General features: G+C 47.7%; 1 protein-coding gene across 1 annotated transcript in view; it reads left to right on the forward strand.

Moving 5' to 3' along the window:
* The window catches only part of camta1a (calmodulin binding transcription activator 1a), a gene marked incomplete at both ends in the record, with an annotated part of 112390 nt that overhangs the window by 68895 nt on the left and 22783 nt on the right, over window positions 1-20712 (forward strand). Inside the window, 3 exons of the mRNA XM_079225619.1 lie at window positions 12109-12262; window positions 16794-16934; window positions 17562-19870. Of these exons, the coding sequence (XP_079081745.1) occupies window positions 12109-12262; window positions 16794-16934; window positions 17562-19870 (2604 nt within the window). The remainder of the gene's footprint in view (window positions 1-12108; window positions 12263-16793; window positions 16935-17561; window positions 19871-20712) is intronic.

Consider the following 20712-nt stretch of genomic DNA (forward strand, 5'->3'; position numbering starts at 1 on the left):
TTCCTCCCTGTTTCCGGTCGTCAGTCCGTCCGGTCCATTCTTGTGAAAACGATATCTCAGGAGAAGCCTGGAGGGAATTTTTACTGTTCAAATTTTGACACAGACATCCTCCTGGACTGAAGGATGGAGTGATTAGATTTTGGTGGTCAAAGCTCAAGGTCTGTGTCCTCACGTGCGTCCCATTCTCGGAAACTCATTATCTCATTAACGCCTTGAGAAATATCTTCAAATGTGGCTCTAAAGTCCACTTGCACTCACGGTGGAAGTAATTGGAATTTTTGTGGTCAAAGGTCGCTGTGACCTCAGAAAACACGTTTTTGAACATAACTCAAGAACTCATATGTTAATATAGATCATTTCACACTAATGTCTAATCGGATAAAATGATGACATATTGCACAGACGTGAACGTTAACTGCAACATCACTGTTTGGAGGAGTCATTCAACCGCAAAGCGATAATTTTAATTCGTTGAATGACAGTTTAGCGCACACTCCTGACACCTTTTTTTTTTTTAAACAGCGCACGGACCACGTAGTCTGTTTAACGGCCCTGGAGTCGTGTTGATTACTGTTTACCCGTAGATATGTGTTTACCGACATAAACCAAAACCAACTCTCATCCCTAATTCCTTAACCACCGTGGGGGGGCGCTATCATTTCAACAGAGGGAACCACTATAAAGCTGGGAAACAGACTTCGACATAACACTTGTTTTGTTTCTCGACTTTTACGACTCTTCTCTTTTGCTCTCATTAAATTCTACAACAGGTGACTAATTGGTGCACTGATAATGTGATGTGTTTACAGCTGTGTGTGTGTGTGTGTGTGTGTGTGTGTGTGTGTGTGTGTGTGTGTGTGTGTGTGTGTGTGTGTGTGTGTGTGTGTGTGTGTGTTGAACGCAGCCAATCTAATAAAGGACCGGCACTACTTGTTTTATAATAAATATTTTTGCACTTTCTACCAATAATTAAAAATAGTTAAAGTGACTCCATAGTTCATCAAACAGAGTGTTGTATGGTGGCCCACATCAGAAGTGTCACAAATTTAGGGGGTGGCTAGCCAAACAGCTGAAAGCCACTAGTGTGTGTGCGTGCGTGCGTGTGTGCGTGTGTGTGTGTGTGTGTGTGTGTGTGTGTAATCAGGCAGTGTTATCCAGGCCAAACAGCCCTACCCTGGCAGTGCTGAGACTGGGGAGCCCCCGTCTCTTTCCAGATTCATCTCTCCAGCTTTGTTTGACTAAGTAGTGCCATGGTGTTGGTGCTGGAGTGGCAGCAGTGCAGCGTATGCGTGGGTTGCCTGAGCCAGTGTGGCTTGGCACAGAGAGGCAGCATATGTTCATGGCCAGCTTCCCTCCTCCACTCCCATCTTTCTCTTTCGTCTCCTCTGTCTTTTTCTCTCTCCCTTGTGCTAGCCTTCTCTTGATAACCCCCATCACCCACAGACACACACACACACACATTATGCTCATCCACTTCTTTTGGCTTTGCGCGTCCTAATATCGCCTGTTGGAGACAGCATAGTACAGAGATCAAAGGGCGGTGGGGATCCCGGTGTCCCCCGAGGACGGCACTTCCCATCTTCTGACGGAGACACGCTCATACACTCCTCTGTCATTTTGTCGTCTGGCATATGATCAGAGAATACTCGGTGCAGCAGGTAATAAATTGTCGCCGCGAGGGGGCTTGCTGCTTCATTTTTTTGATCCTTTTCCAAGTGTTGGTCACCAGCACCTTGGCCTCTCCGTGCCCTACATAAACACTGGCTGTTATCCAAGCATGTCAGCACCAACCATCTCTGAATACTACCGACTAACTGGTCGATATGGACCACCGCCCTGCTGCCCATCAAAGGGTTAACTGTGTCCCAGATAGCCCCAACCAGCTGTTTCAGCCTTTCACACCTTCCCTCCTGCTGCCGGCTCTCCTCCTTGCCTCTTGGACCAGTAAATGAACACTCATTTGCAAGTTAGATAAATCCTTTGAATGTATTATTGATGCAAACAAATTAGCCTGTAGGCCCCAGACAATACCTAATGGAGCCTTGGCTTATGGGTGAGGTAGTTTCCAGCGAGAGCACTGTCGGTGTTCCACGATTGATGCCCGCTCTTCTGCCCCGTAATTATTTCTCCTACAAATTATTCAGCTGTTCTGATGCAGTTTGGTGGTTTAAAGCAGTGCTACTTATTGCTGCCTATATGATTGCAGGTCTCTATCCTGCCACATTCATTAGTTTATTAAAGAAGAAGAAAAGACACAGGCAATTAGATAACTGGGATAAAGCCACCAAAATGAGGGGATGTGTTATTATTCAGGTTTATGCATGCTGCTCATAATTCACTGGGGTTTATGTTGGTGTTGCTTTTTCAAGGATATTCTCTTATCTTGTTGTACACAGACACATGCACACATTTTAACAGCCTTGTATAAGCCCGTTCACGTATTTACTGAGACTCAAACTGACACCCTTCAATACAGCCAAATGTGCATAGACACATTGGCAGAATGTGTGTGTGTGCGGCTCACACACACACACACACGTAGAGGTGTGGACACGTACGGGCACAAACACGTACATGCACATACCAAGAACATGCAAGTGCGTGGAATTAATGCTGGTTGGCAAAAGCATGGCGGAGGTTGAAAACCATGAGGGAGAGAAAAAAAAGGGAGAGATGAGATGAGAGAAAGAGAGGACTACCGTACTGTCCTCGGTGATTAGGACCCGGTATTGATCAGAGGAGGGAGGGGAAGGCAGGCTGAGAGGGGGAGGGAAAGAACAGGCCCCAGGGCTCGGGGCCCAACTCTCTGGTGGCCTCTACGCTGCTCCTCTCCTGCAAGCTGGCCAGGCCCGTCGGGAGACACATCAAAGGGTCTTCTCCTTCCACCCGTCCCATATGCACACACACAAATGCACTTATTAATGCATGCACACACATTCCTCTGGCCTTTGAAAAACGCTCTATTTGATGACATCATTTCGCCTTTTTTTTTCCTACTGTTTAACATCGTAAATCAAAGCTGATGTGTTATCACCATGCTGTTAAAGAGCGCCAGGGCCTCCTATTCTCCCATGAAGTCCTATTTTGATGGTGTACCAGTGGCTCGTAGTTACCAAGTGTCCCATTCTTGAACATGTTTTTTTTTTTTTTTACATGAAAACTTTTTAACATAGTGCCTTCTCCCAAATGCGTATAGCCAGACTTGTAAATTCTAAATCTTGGCCAGCAGATGGCCTGAATGTACCTGCTGATTTTAAGGTGTGCCCAGCCTTCTAAACACATCACAGGACAAGGACAGTGTCAGTAGTGGAGAGTTGCATGGCAGCAATCAGGCAAACGGATCAAACACACACGGCATCAGTCAGCTGGTCATGACGGTGTGTCCATATTCTCTCACCAGTATAGTAATGTGTGTATAGAGGAAGAACTCATTACTCTGTGCTCTCTCAGGGCCAGACCGATGTTAATGCATTTTCTCCTCTTGCTCTCTTTTTCTTCTCCCCCTCTGCTCCCCCTCTGCCTGCTTTTCAGCTGACTCTGGTCTTTGGCAATCGTATTTGCCTTTCAATCCCGATCAATCTTATCTCCAGCTCCTGAATCATAAACATTTCATAGGCTCAACCTTGACACTGACAGACATGAGGTGGTGAAGGTTTTGGGGTAAAGTGGCCATGGAGTCTAGTTGATGCTCACCTCAGTCTGAAGAAAGTGTGAGGAGCATCAGCCTGTCGAAGCTGTGTCGTACACTACCAACTCCTCATCCTGCACGGCTGAAGACGCACACAGTTGGTTGGTGTGCGCGCATCTGTCAGCATGTGCGCTCACATGCACATATATATAAAGACTGTGTCTGGTGTTGTATGTGTGTGATGTATTATTCATAAGAAGAAACATTCATCTCAGTGAGACACCTCAAACAATTTGGAGACGTGGTGTGCTTAACGGCTTAATGTAGTTGCTGCAATTTGGCTCTCCTCTGGCTGATTAACACCGGCACTCCGGGCCTCACTGTGTTTTGCCTCGCGAAGGATTAGGTGGTATAAGAAACATGGCTTCCCAGGGAGTTGATGAATATTTCTCCAATTTTACCTGTCATTTTCTGATTTGAACATCTGTCGGAAAATACGCGCTCCTATTCAATTTCGGTCTCACTATTTAGTCGCTATCAGAGGGAGCTCGAAAGAGGTAAACACAAACTACTTTCCCTGCGAAGCAAGACAAGCCGTGACCTTGGATCGCTGTGTATAAAAACTACCACTGTCTCTGTGTTGAGATAGAGGATGCAGACCTTACCTTTTTCTCATTTTACTCTGTCTCTACTTTCCCCTTTTTTTGTCCCCACCTACATTTTTGCGAAACAGCAGGTCAAACTTTTACTGAGTGTGTGTGTGTGTGAGTGCTTCCAACAGGAGAGCAGTCAGCAAAGTGCCACCTCAGCACCTGAGCTTTAATGATTAATACCATATTGATGGTCTCAATTAATTTCCTATTACACCACCAGAAGGCTGCGGTCGCTCTGTCTCTGTCATGGCCCTGCGCTTGTTTTGGGAAGCCTCTTTGTGGCAGCTGCTGGATGGAGATAGTATGCTTCTCACTCCTTCACACACACACACACACACCATTTTACATACAGATGTGGCAAACATGCACACACACAATGACACACACTAGTATCTTATGGAAGCACACGCGCACACTATTACACGCATTTCACACACTTGCACGCAGATAAACAAATAGTAACTTTATCTTTTTGTTGACTCTTTTTAAAGGGGACTCGCTGTCTTTTAGTTAGAATGTTCTGCAACGATCAAAAACCTCTTCAGAGCCCCAGAGATTCAGCTACGCCTCAATATGTATAGGGCTCTGCCGCAATTTTACAAACCACTACTCTCACCTGATCGTGCGCCTTTTGGTAGAGCACAACGCCTCGTGTTTTGCATTTGAACTCGGTGTGATGTGCAGCGCTGCGTTTTGGGCCGTTTTCCTAAAGCCTATATGCTTCGGCTCTCGTATAATCCCCTCCTCCGCAGCGCTGCTACATATTTGTAACCGTGTGTAAGATACAGATTTATTCCCATGATGATCGCTCTCTGAGCCGTGATTTGATAACACATTCCCAGCCGTGGCCTTAACCGTCTGTGGACCTGCTCCGTGGATCAACTCGCAGTCAACACTGCCCCGCTGGAGCGGCTGGGGAAATGCTCACTGTGTTTGTCGATCAAGATTGCCAGACTTCTGATGGCGCCTTTTCTCTTTCTCTCTTCATTACCTTCTGAAATCTCATTCACGACTTCTTATCTCTGACCACTTCTCCCTATCAACCCCTCTATCTCTCTCTAATAAGCACTGGTAATCTCAACCTCATCCTCTCATTCTGTCTCACACAAATTCATACACATATGCACACACTGTTTATTTTCATTTTTTTTCTTTCATGTGGACCCAGTACACATCATTGGTTGCTAGGAAACAGTTTTAGCTTCTTTTTTTTCCCCCAAGGGGCAGACGTTTGATTACCCATTTGTATGGTGTGTGTATGTGTGTGTGCGTGTGTGTGTGTGTGTGTGTGTGTGTGTCTGTGTGTGTGTGTAGAGGCCAGTGTGTGTGTGTGTGTCTCCAGAGAGAGGTCTTGCCAAGCTGAGCTCTGGGGCTGCTCCAGTATCCAGCCCAGTAATAATAATGAGCCCCTCACCATGCTTGACAGAGCACACAGGCTCAGCAGTCTTGTGGTCGTTGCTGTTGTCAATGTGTGTAGGTCTCTTGATGCACGTGTAGTGTGCGTACATATCTACATATATGTGCATTTATGCTCCACTAGTTTGTGGTTGACTGGCTCTCTTTGCTGTTACAACCTCAACAGTTGTTGTTGTTGATGCCGACAACCGGTGTTATCTATTGTTGTTCAGCGGGCCATTGCCGAAGCAGATAGTTGCCAGGTTGGACTGTGTTGCTGCTGGACACACATTAGTCCTCCCTGTGACTCCCTGTTTAGAAATGCACCAGCACATCTCCCCTGGCTGCTCCTGTGAAGTCCTGATTCGCTCACAGACACGGGCGGAGGCACATAAATAGCACGCCTTGTCGACTGACACGGGGAGAAAGACGACGCACGCAAACAAATCAGACGCCGGCGCTGATATGAAAAGGGAGCGAGAGCAGAGGAGAGGGAGTCGAGAGAGACGGCATTAGCTGTGTTTTCCTCCTCCAAATGAATTGCACTATGCCCTGGGAGGAAGAGATGAAAATGAGAGAGTGGAAACGACTCTGTTGAGAGATTGTTTTGAGGTGGAAACAAAAGAAAGGAACCATGAAGAGAGAGCAGCACACGGTTAAATCCACCCTGTGTGTGACGGAGCTCAGTAACTGCCTCCCCCCCCCGCCCCCTTTTATTCCAGTGTCACCTGGATGGCCACTGAATATTAGGATCAGTGCCACAGGCTCAGCCGAGGCCATTATGGCAGCCGGATAGGATCCCGATGGCCCTTTCTCAGCTTGCCCCTGGGCAGCGTGGCCTCTCACTTGGGACCACCACAACTAATGGAGAGGGTAGTGTGCTCTGAAAGGGCCTTAGGAAGAATAAGTAGGCTGTAAACTGTGAGTTGAGTTGTGGCAGCTAAAGGGGGCTTCAATGCCTCACTGCCCGGCTTACCGCCTGACTTACCGCCTGCCCGCTTGGCATCCAGAATACTCCTCCATATTCAGACACTGAATACTGGCCTTTTGCACTTTTATTGTAATGCATGCACATGCTTGGCACAGTAACAAACACAATATCCACCTTTTACTGTGGTGCACTGCACAAATAAAATATTTCAAAGCAGGGAGGAGCCACACACAAAAATAGAGGAGCACTCTCTTGCATACTCACTCTCAGACATGAAGAAATGCGAAATGCACTCGCATATCTGCACACGTGCACAAGTATGTGCGCACACACACGCACACGCACACACACAGACTTGCATTCCCCCACCCAGAGTGAAGCAGTTCTGCCCCTCTAAGCTGAGTTATTTAAAGCCCCGCGCTCAACTCCATCGGAGTGATTATGTGCTACTGAATTAAACATCACAGGCCTCAGCCCCTGGCTTCCTCCGAAACACACTCAAACATGCTGGCCTCTTCCTGTTCCTCAAAAGTTCCAAGTTTTGCCTTTCATATCTCCCAGCCCGTACACCAGGTAAAGGCGGAGGTAAAGCGGTGGTGTATGAATCATCCCTAAATCAGGATCTCCTGCTGGGCTGTGCTCTGTCATCCCTCTCACAGTCCTTGGACAGAGGCAGTCGGGGCAATTCACGTTAAAAAAAAAAAACTCTGTATACTGGCTCTTACCCTGGGATTGGTACCCACCCCGGGCATCGTTTTAGCTTAGCACTCAGGCAGTGTTGTGGCTGTTGGAGAGCCGGGTGCAGTAGAGGGTGAACAGTAGCAGTTAAGTTGCATGCAGACTCCAGACACCCCTATTAGGGTGTCTCTATTCTAAAATGGGAACATTTAAACAGCGAGCTTGTCATAGAAGACCTGGAGAGGGGGAGGTTCAGGTAGGGGTATGCTCTGCTACCTAGACAGGAGCTTCAGGCTGTTTGCTGGCATTTTGGGAGGGTTTGACGTTGGGTTGTTGTTTACCGCCGTATGTGTGTTTGCACGCGTGTGTGCGTTTATGTACTGCACGTGTTTGACTGTGCTTCTGCATGTCTGCACGAGGCACGGCACCAGCCATCCACCCCCATGTTCCAAAAACACACCCGTTGGCAGTAAACAATAAAGGTTCCAAACAAAAGGAAGAAGTCTTGTGCCTTGTGGAGGTGAACTTACAGCACCACAGAGGCAGTTGACCTTGAAATGAGCAGTGGTGTTTGGGGACAAGCGGGGGAGGTCGGTGTTTAAGAGTGCAACCTCAGTGCCAGAGGCCAGGAGGCTGCCTAATGACTGGCACCCTATGCCATCCATCACGATGCCACTGCCAGGGCGACCGCCCCCGCATAGCCGAGAGGGCAGAGCCATAATAACCCCTTGTACCCGTTCAGCCGACCACAGCGTGCAACATGAAACATATACATTTTCTACACAGGTGCTCCTTTTGTACAAGGAATTGCACAGACATATGCAAAGATGCACACCACAAAGTCTAATATGCATTACGAGACAGCATGAGTATGCAGTCAAAATAGCAGATCCACTCATTCTCACACTCACAGCTCATTGCACTCATTCTGCATGCAGAAACATGCCTCCAGAAATATGCCTCTAGACACTCATTCACATGCTATTTATAATGTAATGTAGGCAGACACAAATACATAAAGGCAGGGATACATCCACAAACACAAATACACCCAACACATGCACCTCCCCTCTGTATTGATGCCTTGATGCTGACTGTTTGTGACTAAACAATTGACTGTTCGTGCTTTCATGATATTTTGTATTGAAATGGAGATCCCTGTAGCCTGCTAGTTCAATTCTCCCATGAAGGACTGTCTGATTCCTTCCCGTTTTTTTTTGCTCATTTCCTCCCATTCCTTCCTCAGAGTAAAAGTCCCATACCTGAGCCCCTGTCTGCTCTGCTCTTTCGTTCAGTATGACAGGCTTTGAAGCCCCCGTTCCTGGGTGCGGGTTATTTTATCAGAGAGGAACAAGGTTTCCTCCTGCACTCGCTGGCTCATCCGCGTTGCATGAAGCATCCCCTCTCAATTAAGATCCTTTCATGTTAATGGCGTTCTTATCGCTCCTGTGCACAAGTTGTGAAAGCGAGGCCTAGTAGAGTAGAGTATAACCATGGAGCAGAGCTGCCTGCCTGACAATATAAGAGCCGTTTCTCTCATTCTTCTTTCTGTCTCCGTCCTTCCATGTATCTCTTTCTCCAACTTGGCTCTTTCCCTTCGCTCTCCGTCTCTTAATGAGCTACGGCGGGCTGTGGGAGTAGCGGCTACACGGAGGAGTCGGCGGAGTTGCGGCAGGGTCACAGAGACTGAACAAGACAGCGAACACATTACTTGACCACTCGTACCAGAATCCACCGATAGATGTGCTTTGTCTCAAGTCTCAAGTTAGTTTTTTATCTCAGCTGCAGCTCAGCTTACACATCCACTACCTCACATTCAGCACAAAGTAGAAGGTCATTGTAGCCGCCTCCACCCGACATCTAACTCCGTCTGTGTCTTCAGCTCCATTAGCGGCTCTCTTTCTCTCCCTCTTTGTTTTTTTTTGGGGGGAGTAGTACATGGTGTTTGACTTCAGGACGAGGTAGGCAGTCACTGAGAGATCGTAGGAGCACTGGCTGCCTCTAAGTGCGTGGGTGCCAGAGAAACCTGTTGCCTGGCTACAACAGCACCTTTATCCTCCGGTTGCGATGGCGATGTCCTGCATACGCGCGCGTGCGCGTACGAAATGTGTGCGTTGGCACACCAAATTTTATCCGGGTGTGGCGGGTGAACCGTGTATTAGACTGTGAACGTGTGCATGACTGTGCGAGCTGATGCCTTTGTCTGCTGATGTGTCTGTGAGAGAGAGAGAGAGTGGTGAAAGGAGGGGAAGGAAAGGCTCTCCACCACCCACTCAGCAGGCCTTCCGCCCCCATGGCTGACTCCCCAAGACTCTCCTAGTAATTAGCTCAACATCTATCCATCTGTTCCAGGGAGGCGCAGTAAACATTAACACAACACAGCAACATCAAAATGCTGGCTGGAGACATGCTCCATTTTACATATGCATCATACAGTCACGCTTTCAGAGGCACACTTGCTTACAGACACAGCCAACATGCTGACATGTGTGTATTTATAGGCTTGAGCGCACATACGCGTCTTGTATATATCATACAAACGCTATAATACATAGAGATACTGAAACAGCTCCTCTTCCTCACACACCTGCACACCACACTCTCCTGCGACTGTCTCCCAGACTTCCGTTCCACTGTGGAAGTGAGACTGGACACCTGCCCTGGGACCCACGTTGGGAAGCGAGTGAAAACTCAACCAAAAGACTACATTACACAATTAATCAATAAGTTAATGAGATCTCATTTTCTCTGGAAAATAGTATCCAGGCAAAAACTCCCCCTCAGCCGTTTTCCCCCTACTCCCGGAGAACCAACTCCTGATATTACACTGTAGAAAAAGAAAGCAGCCAGCAGGAAACTAAATTAAATTACCATCCTGATAGATTTATGTGATGCTTTACATTTTCACTGTGTTGTTTTCCTCTCAGAGTGGAAGTGGGCCTGAGTTGGCAGAGAACTGTTCACTGTTCTTTCTCTTTTTTGTTGTTGTTGCTGTAGAGTAAAAAGAGCAAAAGAAGCAAAACAAGATTGTGGAAAGAGAGCAAAAGTTCCAGACAGACAGACAGATATCAGATTCCTTATAGTAAAGCACCGAGCCACAGATTACTTGTGTTTGGGTGAGCTCTTGGGCTGCCACATGGTGTCTTCCTTTGTGTGTGTGTGTGTGTGTGTGTGTGTGTGTGTGTGTGTGTGTGTGTGTGTGTGTGTGTGCACGCTAGTGTGCATATATATATACACACAGTATATATGTATTTTCCCTTCCTCCTGCACTGCCATACATCCAAATACGTTTATGTATGATCATAATTGAATGAAGCTGTCTGTATTTGGCGCTCTCAATCCCAGTAAAGATTGAGGGCATCTCTTAGCTATTGACACAGCTGGTGATGCCATCTGGGAGCATCACACGCCGCCCTGTGCCATCTCCATCCAGACAGGGCAGCAGTCTTCGCCTCGTGTCCATACCAATGACAGGGGACAGGGGAAAGCAGGGAGATAACAGACTGCAATGTCCAGCTCCTGGTGGAAGTGTTGGAGGGAGGTCACCTGCTCCCCTGGAGATTGCTTAACTTACAAGTTTCTGTGGAGCTGTGGCCCACTCCACACACATTGCAATGGTGGTGGTTGTTGGTACGTTTGAGATGTTTTCCAAGGAAGTGATTGTTTGTTCCCAGCCACACCCCTGTCTGATGAAAGGGGAGAAGGAGAGGAGGGGGGATGTAGTCGTAGATTAATGGTACACACTGAGAGGGAGCACAGACCTACAGTAGCAGCGCCCTGATTTATTTGCCACTTAGTACTGATGAAGCTTCCAACTGCAGTCACACACACGCGCGTGTTGTCACCGCATTTTTCTCTATCATGGTCTTTGTTGGTTTGTTTAATCTTGCGTGTCTTATTTAGCCGCGTGTGAGCGCATATACGTGTGGATTTTTCACACAACTGATGACAATCTTTCTTTCTTATTTCTTATACGTGGCTGCCTTGCAGGTCAGCTGTAATCATCGCAGCCTTTATTTGTATCCTATGTGTCAGCATAGGGATATTGTGCTGCGTTTGTGTGTTTCTGTTTGTGTGGCCTTAGCGGCACGGGGATGTTTGTAATAAATTGGAAGCGATAAGAACTGAAAGGGGAACATTCCTTGTGCGAGTCTCTACCGAGCCCTGCTCGGTAATCAAAGCTTTTCATGATTACAGAAGCGAATTGATGTTATTCACACCACCACAACATTCCTTTAAACGCCACCTATTATTCATAAGCTGTCAATTTAGGGAATTTGCCGAGGTAACCCAGTAACAATTTGCAGGCGGCAAATTGTTGAGTTTTGACTTGGTAAATACAGGCAGAGTTAATTGAGGGCATCGGCTCACCATGTGGGAGGACTTGACAAAATGCCATAAGTGTGTTACACGGGCACACATTGTAATTATCACACATATGCACATAAATACACACATAAATGACACACACTATTATACACATCCAAGCACCCACACATTTTGCGATACAGATAGTTGCATAATGAGTGCAATCTTACGTTGCCCTTTGCCCTGTGTGTGTGTGTGTGTGTGTGTGTGTGTGTGTGTGTGTGTGTGTGTGTGTGTGTGTGTGTGTGCGTGTGCGTGGATCACCATCCACACACAGTGTTAAAAGATCAGCAGCATTTTACTTCTCACCAACCAGCTGGCATGTTCCACGTGAAATCCCCCACAGCATCTACGTGTCACTACTACTAGAGGCATTTTAAGAAACCGTGCTATGATTTTTTTTCATCTCTTATAACCTCCCCCCATCCTGCTCTCTTTTCCTGCGTTCCCCACAGAACCCTGACATCGTGCTCGTCCACTATTTGAATGTTCCGGCCATTGAGGATTGTGGTAAACCATGCGGTCCGATCCTGTGCTCCATCAATACGGACAAGAAGGAATGGGCCAAGTGGACGAAGGAGGAGCTGATCGGCCAGCTCAAGCCCATGTGTGAGTATTCTAAAAAATCACTGTCGGAACTATGCATTAATCAATTCCTGTCACCCCGGTCTCATCTTTTATTTATAACCTCTAAACAGTTGCTATCTCCTCTAAAAAGGCCCTAATGGTCTTTATATGTTGACATGCATGGGAAGACTTAACATAGTGGTTGTTGTTGTTATTGTCTGAGGATGTGATGTCAAGTCCTATTTGCTGATGGCTGGTACACCAAGTGCCCTCAGCACCCTTTAGTCAGAGAGCATCTTCGGCCAGTGTTCCTACTCTGTTACGAGTGTTTGCTCTTCCTGGAGCCGTCTTGCGCGTTACGGGTCAAAGTTCAGCTCTTCCCCCAGACCTCTGGCACCACTCTGGCCCGACTGAGAGTGTGCATCCTCTCTGGCCGGGGAAGGAAGTCAAGGCAGAGGTGGGCAGCAAGCTGGTTATTGATTCATGTTAGTGCGTGGGAGCAAGAATGTCTGACTCACCAGAAATCCCCTCGTCCACCCCTTCTCTGGCTCTCTCTGTCTCTCTCCCCCTTCAATGGATTGATCCCTCCCTGTTGTTATCAGCTTTACTAATGCTCTGAGAGGTGCACTATGTGGTTTTGTTTATGAGTCTCTAGACCTGCCCTAAGGATTGAGGCAATGTTTTGGAAAAAAAAGTCAGGTTTTGTCTGATGATGATAATAGCCAAATGGGGACCTTCTGGGGCATTGGAAATCTTTCAGACAGCTGTTAAGATACCTTTAACAACCACGCTGTGATTCGGGTGTGCCCGGCAGGCCTGTGACTGATATTCCGATGGCCAATTATTGGAGATGTGACCAGGTAAAGAGGAACGTGTCAGCAGCTTTACAAGCATACACACGCATGCTGGCTGCATACTGACAAGGCAGTCCAGACCATCATCACTGAGGTCTTGGCTATATTGTTATCCTCCTCACTGCTCTGCTTGCTATCAGTTTTAGCACATATTTTAACATAAAGCCTTACCTCAGGACAGCCGCTGAACAACAACGGCCTACTGTATTCATTAGTTCTGTGGCTTAATGTAAAAACCAAGCACCATTTGCAGTAATGCGTAAAGTCATTAACTTTGGGAGTTGTTGGGACAAAGAGGTTGAGTGTGAGATGCCTTCTAGCTGTCAGGCTACATGAGGGGGCTACATAAAGTGCAAAAAAAAACCTCCTGTTTTCTGTCTTTGCTTTCTATCTTTCTTCTCCTCCTCTTTCTCACTCTTTTTCTCCTGGAACATCCAGCATATCAACACAAGCCCAGGGATGGAGCAACATTGCCACCTAGTGGTTGTGTGAGATAGCAACACGCTTCCCAATGTATGGAGCGAAGGCTTGCGATGAAGTCATGCTGTATTATCTATGCATTATTTAATCTTAAATTATACATTAGCTCTTAACATGCAGTGCATTTCTTCCCAGACTGGCCTATATCTTATAAAACCCAACTTGCATCCATTAGTAGATGTGTTTTTTTGCATTGCACAGAAATGTTCGGAGCAATATGAGTACAGTGCTATTGATCATTTTATGTTGTTGTATACCATATCAGAACTTCCTCGATTCCTCAGAGGTTGTATAGATAAACTAGAATGACACATTTCTATTTTCTCCTTATCAGGAATGTGCAAAACCCTCAAACGTTGTAGTTTCAGTATTGAGTGCAGAATACAAGATTGCAGGAGTGTACAGAGCAGTGTGTTTGACACTGGGTCACATGCGCGATGTGTCACTGTGTTTTCAGAAATTGTTGTCATATAATGATGATGGTTCTTATTCCATGAGATGATTTTTCTCAGCACATGAACCCTTTTTTTAATGTGAAAGAGTTATTTTTCCAGAGCATTGGCAACTTTTGCGATATAATTGCCCTCTTCCGTCTTACTCTCCCCTTTTGTTATTCTCGTCACGATATTTCAGCGCACAAACCATTTGACACTTCTAATGATACAAAAAAAACAACAAAGGAAAAATGTGGATTTCATGGATCAGTTGAGCTTATTCTGTCTCCCAACGACAAAAAACACACACACTCGTGCTCTTAGTCACAAAAAACGTTCACATGCACAGCGGCTCGCACGCATCAGTTCAAATACCAGCCCTGTGAAACATGGCCTTGTCTGACCTTGTGCTCCTTAACGCCCTGCAGTGTTTGATGAGAAAGAGAAGGAGCAAGGGAGTGCAGAGGAGAGGGGGGGGTGTAAGAAAGTGGCATCACTACTCAGTCACGCTACAGTTCCATAGACAAGGCAGCCAGCTTGATTCACTCTTTTGGTTCAATGCTATGAACACGCAGCACTCTCCCCAGCTATGCCCCTAGCCTGCTGACAGATAGCGCATGAGCGGCTTTAACAAACAGACAGAGGGCCCGTCTCCAGGCTAGACAGACAGGGCCAGTGAAGAACAGACCAAGGCAAGACAAACAGGGCCGGCCATCGTGTAAACTATTGTACTCCAATGTCACATATAGCGCCCAGTGTTGCAGAGGCAACCAGATGGGATATGCGTGTGTCCTACAGATCAACTCTGTTTGTCATTAGGGCTGTGGGAAGCTGCTCGTGACAGGATGCAGTCATCGGGAGGATGATGTGACTGGGTTGCTGTTTGGTGGCTCCGCTGTTGCTGCCACTGGGATTAAACCCAGTGGCACTGTTGCTGTCATGTCCGCTTTGGAACATAACCCTCAGCGAGAAGAGCGGACAGGCGGACATGGCAGTAACTGTACGTCAACAACCCAGAGCCTCCGGGGGTGACGCCCCGTCTCGATGAAGAGGGCTGAGGCAATTCTGGCGCGAGGGATCAGGGTGGAGAGGAGATGAGATTGTTTGGACAAATAGGGATGGCACTACATGGTGGATGTAAGCTGTTGCATTAGGCTCTCACTCTTGCTCTGTCACCCTTTCTTAGTCACATCAGCAGAACGGATGCTCTTCTGTCCCGCAGCCTCCCTACTGGCTTTGTCACAGAGGGGGAGTCATGACAGCATTTTTAGTATTCCTGTGGCTCTATCATCGCCGTGTCAGTATTACTAGCGTCACCTCAGTTGTACTCTTTGCATTACACACTGTCAGGAGGCGAACGGTGACTCAAGCCACACATTGTCTAATGGGATCTCCAGACAGACATAATTATGTGTGCTGTAATTACAGTGACATTAGATGAAACTTCCCTGTCACATTTGGTGTGCAATCTTTCTTTTTTTTCCCTCAGCTCCCTCACTCTAGATTAACGGCTGAACAAATCTCACTTCATGAAAGATCAAAAATGAATCCTGTTTGTGTTTCTATAACCTGCCACAGCGAGTGTGTGATCTTAGCTTGATCACAGCAGCTCTGCTGACATCTGCTGGTGACCAGCCTCTAATCTGCCAAAGGATCTTAAAGCTTTTCAAGTTAGATCCCTATCACAGTCATCCAATCATGTTTCCCAGCTTTTTTTTTCACATCGCCTTGACTAGCTCTGTCTTTAATCTGCATTACCCTCAGCCTCTTACACTGTTTTCATCTCCTTTTATCTCATATGCAAACAGACATGCACGCAGCAAATGCTCGCTGTTTTCTAAACCTGACTCTCTTTATACATCTCTCTCTCCTGAATATTTAACCAAAGGAGGTGCTGAAAGTGAAGGGAACTTGAAGTAAAGCAGGCTTGATTTTGTTTGATAGTCTAAATATGCTTCACTTCTCAAATACTACCTTTTTCCCCCGGTTGAGAGCCTGAGCACAGCAGCACTCAGTGGTGTCTCCTACCGCCTTTCAGCCACAAAAACCACAATCTGTCTCATCAAATGCAGTGGCTGGTTAGCAAGTGGAGCAATGAAAAGCATTAGGAGTTGCTAGCGAGGCAGAGAGTGAAGCTTTACAGGAGAAAGCCTCTCTTTTTCTCTTGTTGCAGATCCAGCAGCAGCAGCTATAGGTGATGTCCCTAGGTGAGTCATAGGTCAGGGTAGGAGTGGAGGGTGGAAGGTGGAAGGATTGGGTTTGCTGTCACCTTCATCAGCCCTCGCAGAGGAGAGGCACCAGAGTGGCAACAGACACTGGCACATAGGAGGGAAATATGCACAACAGAGACTCAGCAGTGCAGCACAGAAGGGACTCGGATATTGCAGTGAGGAATCAGACCAAAGCACCTGTTTGATTCTGGATTGAGGAAACCGGACACGGAGTGGAAATGAGAGATCTTAGAGTTTCAAATTATTATACATTTCAATATGAATGAAAAGGCATGATGGAGAGTGAGTAATAATCCGACCCAAAGGAAGTGCCACTCAAATGATACGAATACAACTACAATACCATTTTACTGCGGCCAGTGAGTGGGTTGTTTGTTTCGCTTCAGGGAAAAAACAGGAATATGAATTTCTCTGTTGTGCGATGGTAACTTTGACATTATAGAGAGGTGACCAGTGAGCAGCATGATGCATACTGGCAGATAGACAGGGAGGGCAGAAGGTGGGGCGGGGCGTTGGCGTGGCTGGTGGTCTGTTGGGCTGGCTGACATCTCTGTCTCCTCCTCTCTCCCGGCAGTTCATGGCATCAAGTGGACTTGCAGCAATGGGAACAGCAGCTCTGGCTTCTCAGTGGAGCAGCTAGTGCAACAGATTCTGGACAGCCACCAAACTAAGCCACCTCCCCGGACTCACAACTGCCTCTGCACGGGCACCCTGGGTAAGGGCTAGTGGGTGGGAGGGAGTTGGTCCTCAAGAGAGAACCGGAAAATTCCGCAAGAGAAACAAAAAGGCCATAGAGATACAGTTTGTTATATGGTAGATCTGAGAAGGTGCTTGAGGACTTTTATTGGTACGCTATTTACAGTTAAATTGAGTTTCAGGGTTATTGGCTTATTATTTGTATTTACTGATAACTGTGTCGAGGCCATATCTGAAAGAGCCCAGCTGTTCCTGAATGTTATGCTAGTCAATCAAATATTTTCAGCTGTGACATTTCACTAGAGGCTGTCACTCAGGAAAAGAATGTAATGTGTGCTAACTTTTTTTAACAAATGACTCAGGATAACCTCCAGTTGCGGCAAAACTTCTCATACGTTTTACTCACTGTATAATGAAGTGAAAGGTTAGTTTTATCACTCCAGGAGAAAATCGGCTCTCCCAAACTGATAAATACAAAAACAAACAGACCATCCATCTTTGTCTCCGCTCCTTGTATCCAACCCAATTCTTAGGAAGTATTTGGAAAACATTGTCTTTTCGTCCCCATAACCCCCCGCCCCCCGCTTTGTACCCCCGTCACCCATCCAAATCCCCAACGTCTTCTTCTCTGTTTGTCCTCATGCAGGTGCAGGGAGCAGTGTGCACCACAAATGCAACAGCGCCAAACACCGAATCATCTCCCCTAAGGTGGACCCCCGCTCAGGAGGCTACAGCACTGCTCACTCTGAGGTACAGAACAATGACGTGTCGGAGGGGAAGACCGAGCACAGCGGCCATGGTGGAGGAAAAAGCTCTGGGGGAGGAGGTGGAGGGGGAAGTGCCAGGGAGAAACGCAATGGCAAAGTCCACAAGCCGGTCCTGCTGCACCAGAACAGCACGGAAGTGTCATCCACCAACCAGGTTGAGGTCCCTGACACCACGCAGAACTCCCCTGTGTCCATCAGCAGTGGCCTCAACAGCGATCCAGACATGGCTGACAGCCCCGTGGTGACAGGGATGAGCCACGTGGCCTCTGTCATGTCTGGCCTGTCCCAGAGTGTCTTTATGTCTGAGGTCGCTGGAGACCCTGTTTACAACATGTCTCCCACCGGGGGTCCCAACACTCACCTGATGGGTGCAGATGCCACCTCACAGGGCTTGGTGCTGTCTGTGGCCTCTGACCGTCACAAATTTGCCTTCCCCGGTGGAGGAGTAGGGGAACCTGGGACTACCGGGGCGGGAGACAGTCTGTCCATGCTGACTTCAGCCGGGGAGGAACTGGTGCTCTCCAGCAGTCTGGACGCTGGAAGCATCAAGATCCCAGAGACCAATATGAACTTTGACCCTGACTGCTTCCTGAACAACCCCAAACAGGGCCAGACCTATGGAGGCAGTGCAATGAAGATAGAGGGCAACTCTTCCTCGGCGTCCTCCTCCTCCGGTGGCAGCAGTTGCACCAACGGCAGTCTGCAGCGCTCCCCCACCATGTCAGATAACGGCTACACCTTCAACTCAGCTTTGGTGAAGAATATCAAGATAGAAGACACATCGTTTGAGCAGCAGCTGGCCAAAGAGAGTGGCTACCAGGTTGGGCCAATAGTAAACTGTGGCAGTGGGGTGTCTGTGTCATCTGGTGCTGGTTCAGGCCAGGGCAGCCTTACTCTGACAGCAGCAGGATCCCTACTTCCTTCTGGTGGGGGTCTGAGTCCCAGCACCACACTGGAGCAAATGGATTTCAGTGCTATAGATGCCAAGCAGGACTATACTTCCAGCGCTACCACAGTGAGCTATGGTCAGGCCATGTCCAGTCCTCACATGCAACACCAGAGCCGTTCACCCAGCTTCTTCCTCCAGGATTCTTCTCAGACCGGTCAGGCTCAGCAGGGGAGGCCCGGCATGGGCCAGAAAACACATTTGATGGAGCACAACTCCCATGACTCTGGAGCTTATATGGGGCTGCAAGTGGTGAAGACGGACTCCCCCGGCAGCAACGGCCACCTCCACCATCACCACCAGGCCCACCAGACCCAGCACAGGGCCAACTGTAACGGAGGCTCGCCCACAGAGGGGCCTGGCCAGGCTGGCTCTCTGCAGCTGCTACAGTACCAGGGGAGCTTTCCTGGGATGGGCGCCGAGCACGAGGAGGTAGTGGGTCTCGAGCAACCAGGCAATGTGAGTTCAGCTCAGGCTGGAGCCACTGAGAATGGAGCTGAGAATCTCCTCAAGCCAGTAGACCACATTCAGGCCTGTGGGGCAGGAAACGGAGAGGTCGCAGAGCACTACCTGCAACAGGCCTCGGATGGTGGCGGAGGAGGGTCTGGAGGTGCAGGAGATGGAGTAGCAATCCATAATGGCAACAACAGCGATGGCAGCAACCGCTCCCAGCAGCAGCAGCAACAGCAGCTACAGCCTCTCCTCCAAGGCACGAGTATGGTCCAGGGACTCTACAACGCTGTCGGAGCCCACCAAGGCCTCGGAGGAGCGGCCAGTAACGGGGGAGCAGGAGGGACAGGCATGGAGATCAGTCTGGATCACTTTGACATCTCTTTTGGGAACCAGTTCTCTGACCTCATCAATGACTTCATCTCAGTGGACGGCAGCGGAGCCACCATGTCAGCCGGAGGGGCCCTATATGCCCACCAGCTAGTCGCATCCCACAGCTCCAATAGTCAGAACACAGGTGGTGGGGGCCCCCAGCAAGGCCAGGAAGATGGAGGGGCCAGGGGCTCTGGCTACAGCCCCTCGGAGCTCTGCCTTCAACCCTGCTGCAGCCCCCAGTCTCTGAGTGGAGGCGCTGGAGCAGGGGGGAACACGGGGGAGCCGGGCTCTTTGTCCTACATGAATGTAGCAGAGGTGGTTTCTGCAGCCGTAGCCCAGGGGGCTCTGGGGATGCTTCAGGCCACAGGCCGGCTCTTCATGGTCACCGACTACTCCCCTGAGTGGTCCTACCCTGAGGTGAGTGACAGGGCTCTTTTATGTTTGTTTATGGGGGCTGGGTTTGAGTAGATTTGAGTTGCTATACAGCTGCTAACTGAAAGTCTGTGTCCCGGAGCTTCCAACCGCTCTCCTCGGGGTAAAGTAGTCATCTGGTGGAAACCAAATAGGAAACCAAAATACTATTTATTTTCTTGTTTCTGCCACATCAGATGTAGTAAGCAAACTATCAAAATGTACACAGACTGTAGAGTACCTAGTAAGTTACACAGTTGCACAGTATAGGCCGACGCCACACTTGGTGTTAGTAAGTTGTTGGCTATTTTTTATATAACTGATGACTGTACATTTTGGTTGTATGCACAGTAGAAGATTTTGTATGAGCATGTGACCAGACATTACACATTGCACATTTAAATAAAAGCAAAGAGGGATTCATAACTAAACATCCATTCGATTCTCAAGATTTTATGCAATTTTTATGAACATTTCAGGAACTTTCACTATTTTCACTTCCAACACCAACAAATTGTTTAGATACAATGCTGCTAAATTTAAGTTAGTTTGAGGTGATTTTGTTTGTGATTTATGGTCAGTCCTTTATAGAGAAATCCTTTATAACTAATCTTCTGTATGCTAAAAAATGTGTACTTATTATAAGTGCTACCCATTTGTCTTTATGAACACTTTTGATGATCTATGCATGAACTATTTATTTTCAACAATTGGGTTTTAGTTTTTCCGATCAGGATATTGAACTTTTACAACAAAAATGTTAATTTGCACATTAACTTATAGACGCAGAGAAAAAGTGGCAAGGCAGATGGCAAGCTGACATTTAAGCTAGAATATAAACACAGAAA

The sequence above is a fragment of the Taurulus bubalis genome, assembly GCF_910589615.1.
Source record: "Taurulus bubalis genome assembly, chromosome: 11".
Taxonomy (NCBI): domain Eukaryota; kingdom Metazoa; phylum Chordata; class Actinopteri; order Perciformes; family Cottidae; genus Taurulus; species Taurulus bubalis.